Here is an 8,545-nt window from a genome sequence, read left to right on the forward strand (position 1 = left end):
TAATGAGACAGACTTGAGGAAAAACATGTCTTGAAAACAGCACATTTATATTTTATTTTATAAAAATTAGTATTTCAACAGAAAAAGTTACTATGCATGTGATCTGTGGAAATCCTACATGTGCCTGGTCACTGTGGCAATTCTAGTCGAGTCTTATGTTTTCTGCAGAGAACAGCAAACGTGCTAGCTGACCAGAGTATTAGTGTTTAAAAAACAAAACACCTATCCACAGAACTCCTTTGCAGGAGCACATAGTTATTTCTTCGCATAAGTGATTTTCATGGCATGAGATGGAGTGATCTTGAATCCTTGGAGAGCATCTCGAGCAGCCCCTGCCTGATTCTCATTTTCAAACTCCACGAATGCGATGTCATGGCGCCCTGGCACTAAGCGTACTTCTTTGAATCCAGGAAACCTTTAAAATAAGGTGAGAGTCAAAAAACACTTCTTAGCTCGATAATACATGTCTCTTCAGTAGCTTCTTGTCAGAAGTATCTACTAGTGCAATAGTTATAACTAATGAAAGATTTAATTTGAAGGGTTTCACATGTTCTATCCTTAGAACTATGCCTCAGTTAAGGAATATTATGTGGAAGCAGTTTAATCAGTGCTGTACACATACAGAAGCAATCTAACTAGTTTTAAAACTGCTCCTGTTTTCCTAAAGACTTCAGTATTACAGGCACCAGCTTAAATCCAGTGCAAATTGATAGCAGATAAATTACAATCAAAACCAGCTATGAAAAAGGTCAGATTTGCTTTCTGAACCATGTCATCAGAACTGACATCTGTAACCTTGGCAGTAAGACAAACAACTGAAATACTTTCAGAAGAAACTCTTATGTCTAAAAAGTGAGCTTGCCAACTGAGAAAACACACACAGCTTACAGAATTCAAAGGAGAAATAATTTATATTCAAAACTTACTGATTAAATAACATGGACAGCATCATCTCATTTGTTTCCTCAGGCAAATTATTAAGGAAAAGGATAAAGTTTGGTGGGTTATCAGGCACCTGCAATCACAGAAGATCAAAGCTCAGAAGACTATACATAGTTGCATACAGTTCCTTTCCATCTGTCTGCATGATTATTTGAACCAAGACTTACATTTCTTTAGTTTTGCTCATAACATTCTATCTGGGCTTCACCACATCTTTATCAATACGCAGACAGAGCCCCTTCATTCTTTTACACGGATATATTAATTTGGAGAGGTTCTTACTTCCACGAAAATCACAATACAATCACATACTGTCTTAGATGTCACATTTGAACTCAACTAGTCAAGAGCTGACACGGCAGAACTCTCTGCACTCAGGTGCCAAAGCAGTGGCTGCAGTGCTATCCAAGACACCTGTATGTGTATGAAAGACTCACATCCTTTTGGAAAGCCCTGGGCTTTCCAGTGGGAAGCCAAGCCCTGTTTACTGCAGTACTACCAAAATACTGAATATCTTTGGGCAAACTCACAAAACCCACATGGTTTTATTACAGACCTCTATTAAAATTTCTTAATTAGAAGCCCCTTTTGATTTAGAGCTTTAGTCTTTTAACAGATTTGTCCGCTAATATGAATTTGTAGCCACCCACCATAGACAAGGCTGAGTACTGATACTGAATTTGCTGGTACTAGAATCTTCAAGTCATTGAGTACATTATAAAAATAAAAATAAACTGGACACCCCAACTTCAAACATCCTCAAAGCAGTGCCAATAAAAAGCCTCAGGAGCACAATCTCCTTCTACTGATGGAAATATTCCAGGTAGTGCCATTAGAAAATAAACTTCTGAAGTTCAAAGAAATACCCAAACACTGAGTGCTTTGATGCAAACTGACATACACATATTGTGCCTGAAAATCCAGGGAGCAAGACCTTTTCCCCTGTTGATTGTGTATGCAGTGGCAGTACTCAAGAAAGATGCAGGGCAGGCCAGGCAAAGATATTCTTCTTTGGTACTTGCTCTCCTGCAAATCCTGGCTCTTTACCACTTTCACTTCTAAGATGAAAAATTTAGAAAGTCACTGAGCAGACAAGATATATGAAGTGTAGGGAGTTGTTCCTACACCTCCACACAGTCCTTTGGAAAATAAGACAGTTGTGAGAAAAAATTGAGCAGAGAACCTCTCAACTCCTGAAATAAAGCTTTTAGGCAGATATTTTGGCATCCTGTGTTGTCCTTCTTATCTGCTGCTAGGACAAAGTAAGTTAAAGGGAACTTATAAGCAATGAAAAAAGATTAAGAATCCCGCAGCTGATAGTAAGCACAGTCCAAATTTAAGAATCCAGTATGATTTGGTAATAGTGCTGTTTCCTGTATAGCAATGAGAAACTGCAGATTCTCATTTCCTGTCAACCAGCCAGATATAGTAAAAAAGGGATTTGTTTTGTTTGTTTACTGTCCTGTAGCTCTTAGACAAAAGTCTCACAGGACAAAAACAAACCGGTAAAATATATCCTCAAGTTTCCATGTGTAACAAATTATTATTCATAGAGAATAATTATAAACATTAGTGCTTTCAGCAATAAAAATAAAAAACCTTACCTGATTCTGTGGTGTAGTCCCTGGGGCATTGGCTGAATTCTGTGTTGCGCCCTAGCAAATAAGTACAAAATAGTTTTACAAAGGTGTTCCATTAGAAATAAATGGAACATAGGCACATATCACCATGTTTCTCTACAATTCAAAACGTGTGTTAAGGTTTTTTTTGAGCTGCAATCCAAGGAACATTTGATGCTTATGAGATACTTCCCAAAGGGAACAAAGCATGTGAACTTTGCTTAGCTCCAAAACCAGGAAATCAAAAGAAATAACGTCAGTACTATCTGATCAATCTAATGGCCGAGTCAAGTGTTTCTCCACATTATATGATTTAATTTAATAGACAAGGAGGAAGCAGTTTTGAAAATGGGAGGCCTAGACAAGTATCCTGGTTTCACTTGGGATAGAATTAATTTTCTTCTTATTACAGTATGTTTTCAGTTTAGAATGAGAATAACACTGATAACAAACTGACGCTTGAGTTGTTGATAAGCAGTGCTTGTTTACATCAAGGACTTGTGAGTTTCCCATGCTCTCCTAGTGAGCAGGTACACAAGAAACCAGGAGGGAGCAAGAAGAGCTGACCAGAACTGGCCAATATTCCATAGTAGAGAATATCATGTCCAATATATAAACTGGGGGGATCTGGTCAAGTGTCTTGATGATTTCTGCTATACTTCAGCACAAAAACTACTGAATGTACTACTAAGGCCAATCCTTAGTGCAGATAAATTCCAGCCTAACTCCTGTTAATCTAACATCGAACATCTAATACATAAAGTAAATGAACTGTCTACTTCTCATTTACCATCTGTCCTTATTGGGCAACATGGCATTAAAACACTGAAGAGAAAAGCTGGTTGAGCACTTGAAGCCAGTGCTAAAGAAAAGCGCACTCTCCTTTTATTCCTTTTCTTAAAAGAGGCTAGTTTCTACTTTGGTTTGTTGTACCTATATCCTTCTTTCATCTGGTAGTAGCGAAGGAGGGAAAAAAAGGAACAGCAAGGACTAAATAACCAGTCCCTTCTCCTTCAACTTCTAGTAAATGCTCAAGAGCTCTAGATAATCAACATACTCCAATATAGGGAACTGAAAAGTAACAAAGCACAACATCAAGTCCTAAAAAAATTATTTAGAATAGTTTTTGTGTGGTTTCATTTTGTTGGTTTTTTTTGTTTAGTTTTGCTCTGATTTTTCTAAACAGCAAAGCAGCTTACCTGGATAACCTTTTTATTTGGTGTGTTTGCTGACTGCTCCAGAGTTTTGGCTTTCTTCTTTTCCTTTCTTTTCTCCTTATCAGCAAAAGTCCCACGCATTTTAGATATGATATCGGAGTCTGTTTTTGCATATTGAATACGCTTTTTTAAAGGAAAAAATAAAACAGAGTATATTCTGCAGTTAATAATACTGAACATTTTGCACCACTTTTATTGACTGTGCATTTACTTTTTTTTTTTTTGGCAGGAACCTTTTATATTAAAAACATTGCTATAAAGTGTAGGTACACTTACAGAATAACCAATTTTCAGTTATTTCTGAACACAATTACAGAAGTCTAAAAAAACCCTAATACGGAAATTACTAACTTTAGCTCATTGAAATCAGAAATCCACTTCTCTACCAACCTCTTTTTAACATGTGTCAAGGTAGCACCTACAGAGAGATACATCTGAGCTACACAGAACACATTTCAGAAAACTGGCACTAGCTTCTATTAAAACTGTGAATTTTCAATCCCATTTTAAAGGTAGTTAAAATTTGACAGTAATTTCTCAGATCTCTGCAGAAATGTAAATTCAGCAAAACTCAAATTTCTTTAACAGAAAAGGCAAGTATCCACCTTAATCCCAACAGGATTGCATAAATGCTGCTGTTCCTTTGACAAAGGTCCCCCACAGCTGAAGTTTAAGCAGATGCAGGTGTAACTATACCAGCGTGCACCATTATTATTTATGCACACAATCCTATTGTTTTTCCTATCAGAGACTACCTCAACACAAAACTACACAGCAGCTTAAGACTTCCTGTAATGCTTTGGTTTAGTGCTTAGAGTACACAGGCTGCAGGCAACGTTTGAAGAGGGAAGTACATTTGAAAGCTTATGATGCCTTCATCTTTTTGTTTCTTTTTGAGTTCTACTGAACACAAAACTCCTTAAAGATAAATGGTGGACTGAGCTTGCAAAATTCTGTGTTAAAGATTTAATTAGAGAATCTGAAGATGTTAAGGCCAATAGTTTGTGGCTCAGTGGCACAACTGCTCTCTTCAGTGGTCAAAGCCATGAGCTGAGAGCCAGAAACAATGTACCCATCCACTGCTGAAGTCATTTGCATGTATCATTACACCTCACCAACAGCTGCAGAATTAAGAGATGCCTAATTATCCAAGCAGGGAAGAACAAAGCAGGTAACTGTGCTATTCTGCATGTTATGAAGTACATTACTGAACCATGTTCTATCAATCAGCACTATATTTGTTTCACTGAAGTTATACTGAAGTACAGTTACTTGGTTTGGTGATCTACAGTCAAGCATAATTAGCCATTAACTTAAAAAAAAATCACTGGTCACATCTGGAAAGCAAACCGGAGATCTACACCCTCCCCACTGCTACCTCAGAAAGGAAGCATCACATTCCAGCTATTCATTACAGATCTAACCGTAGTTAATGTAACTCTACATAAAGTAACTGAAAACTAATCTAATTTCAATTATATTACATAATTAATTTAACTGGTTCAATGGAAGACATGATGAGTAAAGTGAAAGTATTTAAGATCTTAAAAACTTTAATCTGTCACAGAAAAACAAAAAGCCCCCCCATTAAGAAATCCAAATGCTAAGTCCAAAGTGTGTGTTGTAACTGCAGTCTCTTCAGCATCCCTCCAGCTTGCACAAATGCAGATACTCATCAGGATGTGACCTGACTGAGTAATCATTTGACAACAACTACATATGATAGTTCATTCCCAAGTTGCAAGTACCAAAACACTGCATTACACCATAACCGTATTTTTCTTCTTTACAAAGGTAACAAAATAACTTACCATTGGTTTCCCATAAAATGGAAAGCCTTGTAGCTGTCTCAAAGCATTGGTAGATGATCCAAGTTCTTTAAATATAACAAATGCCTGTCCTCTCATCTTCATGGTCTTTAAGGCCACAATGTCGACCACATGACCAAACTGTGAAAATAATGCATACAGGGACCTCTTCAGCTCTGGGGACCAAAGAAGAAAACAGATTATAACAGGTTACATGCAAACTTCAACTTCTATGGAGTCTATTGTCCTTTGGGAACAATGTTTTTTACAAGCTTTAGCTCACATAGTGAGTACATGAGTTTGTCAAAACTGTTGCATCAGTACAAGTTTATTTGGCCAGGTTTTGTAAGCTGGTGTGCAAAATTTGTTTCCATACCTCAAGGATTCAGGTAGTGAAGTTGTAGTGCCATCCATTCTACCATTCTGAGGGAGTAACAATTACATAAGGGTATGTAAACACATATTTTCATACAAGTACATACATACATTTTCACATACATACACTCTGTCACACAATCAAGTATGATGCACATCTCAGCCATCTCAGACTGAATAGAAAATCAAAACTGAAACGAGCAGCAGTAAAGAAATATGATGTAAAAACAGAATGCAGCAAAATAATAACTACCTAAAGGCTAATTAAAGTTGGAAATTTTGGTTGTAACTGTTGTAACTGTTTAATTAATTTTCTCACATGAAGTATTTTTTCATATTCTGGATCAGAATGATTTTTGTATGAGACTACTGCAGCTTACAGCTGCATTGGATTTACTTTAATTATTTACAATCACCTGAATACATGCCAAATTAAACCTTAGTACTATGCAAATCAAGCTAAATAAGTCATCTGTACAGTGTAATCATTCTAATACAAAAACCCTTACATTTGAACTATTTTAGCAATGTAAGAATGCTGCCTCCTCTTTACCGCTGTTGAGACTTGGTAACACCAGTCCACTGTCACTTTTTCCACCTGCTCCTGACTAACTATAGTGTGGTATTTTCTTATTAAAAAAAGGTTTTCTAGCAAAACACTTTCCCTATAAATTATTCTAAGACCTGTATTAAAATAGAAAGTAATTTTTAATCTCAACAGGTAATTTAACACCCTATATTTAACACATGGCAATCCTACGAGATTTAATAAGACCAAGTGCAAGGTGTTAAACCCGGGGGAGGGCAACCCCTCAGTATCAATCAATCCAGGCTGGGGGATGCACAGATTCAGAGCAGCACTGGGGAGAAAGACTTGAGGTGATGGTGGAAAAGGGGCTGGACACGTGTATTCACCGCCCAGAAACCAACCATGTCCTGGGCTGTATCCAAAGCAGGCTGGGCAACACCCTGCGAGGGATGGGATGCTCAGGTGAGATCCCACCTGCAGTGCTGCATCCAGATCTGGAGTGCCCAGCACAGGAAAGACATGGACCTGTTGGTGCAAGTCCAGGAGGCCACCAAGTCGATTAGAAGGATGAGGCACCTCTCGTATGAGGAAAAGCTGAGAGATTTGGGGTTGTTCAGCCTGGAAAAAAGAAGGCTTAGGAGTGATCTAACTATGGCCTTCCAGTACCTGAAATGACCCTACAAGATGGAGAGGGACTATTTACAAGGGCTTGGAGTGACAGGACAAGGGGTAATAGCTTCAAACTGAGAGGAGGTTTATCGGGAAAATATTCTTTACTGTCAGGGTGGTGAGGCACTGGAACAGGTTGTCCAGAGAGACTGTGGATTTCCCATCCCTGAAAGCGTTCAAGACAGGGCTGTAGGGAGATCTGAGCAACCTGATCTAGTGGGAGGTGCATTTGTTTGCTTTAGCTACTCTTTCATTACAAGAAGGCGTTCGCCTAAAGCTGGGCTCATGATCACCTCCTGCTCGCCACTTGAGAGACCTCCGCGAGCTCCTAAAAGCCCCTTTGTAAGGCAAATGCCGTGTGCAAGTGCATCACCAGGCCTCACTGGACAACCTCCCCATTCCAGAGGGCAGCCACTCGTACCTTCCTTCTTGATCTTGTCATTGATGTTGTTGATGTAGATGGTGTGGTTCGGCCTGATGTCCATCCTCGGCGGCACCTGCGAACCTGCCTGAGGACAGAGCACACAGGGGAGGCGTCAGCCAATGCCGGCGACACCTCACAGCCCCAGGCAGCGGCACCGCGAGCCTGGGGGGCGCCTTGATTGTCTGTATGTCCGTCCGTCCGCCCGCCCGCAGCAGGCCACACACCCGCCCCGCTCCCGAGGGCTGCGACGGCGGGACAGGAACTCCAGAGAGGGAACCCCGAGCCAGCCCCTCCTTGCGCCCGCCTGGATCCTAAATCCTGGACCCCGGATGCCAGACGCCCTCACCTCCCCTCTGCTGGGCGCACTCCGGTCCCGATGGCGGCCTGCCCCGATGGCGGCCTGCCCCGATGGCGGCCTGCCCGTCCCGCCCCGCCCCGCCCCGCCGGGGCGCAGAGCAGGCGGCACAGTCGCTCCCAGAGCTCTCGATGCGCCGAACGCCGATAGCGCCGATGGGGAGCGGGGGCGGGGGCAGCGCACGGCCCGGGAGCAGCGGGGTGGGAGGATTAAACGGGATAAAAGCGAGACAGGTATAAAAAGGGATAAAAGTTTGTTGGCGGCCGAAATAGGCATTTCTTACCTCGTTCTTGGGTTTGGCTCTGTCCTGTACTAATGGAGCAATAAATAAAGATACGTGGTTTTCGGTTGTTTAGTGGTTTTTGGTTGTTCTGGGTTTTTTTGTTATTTTTTTCTTTTATTTTTTCGGTTTGTTTATTTGTTTGTTTGTTTTTGTCTCTTCTCAGCACCTAGAGCAGCAGCTCGGGAAAGCATGGATGGTTCGGGTTGGAAGGACCTTAAAAGCCGTCTAGTAAAACCACCCTGCCGTGGACACGGACACCTTCGACTAGACTGGCTTGCTCCAAGCCCTGTCCAACCTAGCCATGGACACCCATGGCTAAGCCAC

General features: G+C 40.8%; 1 protein-coding gene across 2 annotated transcripts; it reads right to left on the reverse strand.

The window, feature by feature from the left end:
• Window positions 1-26: 26 nt before the first annotated feature.
• On the reverse strand, window positions 27-8,029 carry LOC148217793 (U2 small nuclear ribonucleoprotein B''). Of its 2 annotated transcripts, none has more exons than XM_088158477.1 (7): window positions 7,930-8,029; window positions 7,581-7,668; window positions 5,590-5,762; window positions 3,761-3,901; window positions 2,547-2,597; window positions 927-1,015; window positions 27-415 (listed from the first exon to the last, which is right to left on the reverse strand). In XM_088158477.1, the coding sequence occupies exons 2-7, from the start codon at window positions 7,642-7,644 to the stop codon at window positions 256-258; spliced, it is 678 nt and encodes a 225-aa protein (XP_088014603.1). In that variant the 5' UTR covers window positions 7,645-7,668; window positions 7,930-8,029; the 3' UTR covers window positions 27-255. The 2 variants fall into 2 exon arrangements, with proteins under 2 accessions (XP_088014603.1, XP_088014604.1); XM_088158478.1 differs by having other exon boundaries at window positions 7,581-7,664; window positions 7,930-8,010.
• Between the last annotated feature and the right edge of the window lie 516 nt (window positions 8,030-8,545).

The sequence above is a fragment of the Sturnus vulgaris genome, unplaced genomic scaffold (genome assembly GCF_052056855.1).
Source record: "Sturnus vulgaris isolate bStuVul1 unplaced genomic scaffold, bStuVul1.hap1 Scaffold_294, whole genome shotgun sequence".
NCBI lineage: Eukaryota > Metazoa > Chordata > Aves > Passeriformes > Sturnidae > Sturnus > Sturnus vulgaris.

What these genes read in the sequence shown, in the direction of transcription:
- LOC148217793 (XM_088158477.1), bottom strand. Translation starts at nt 7,644, where the DNA reads ATGGACATCAGGCCGAACCACACCATCTACATCAACAACATCAATGAC. An exon ending in GGACTACACCACAGAATCAG is followed by an intron (nt 1,016 to 2,546) that starts GTAAGGTTTTTT and finishes CTGTGATTGCAG; the next exon opens with GTGCCTGATAACCCACCAAA. An exon ending in CTGTCCATGTTATTTAATCA is followed by an intron (nt 416 to 926) that starts GTAAGTTTTGAA and finishes CTTATTTTAAAG; the next exon opens with GTTTCCTGGATTCAAAGAAG.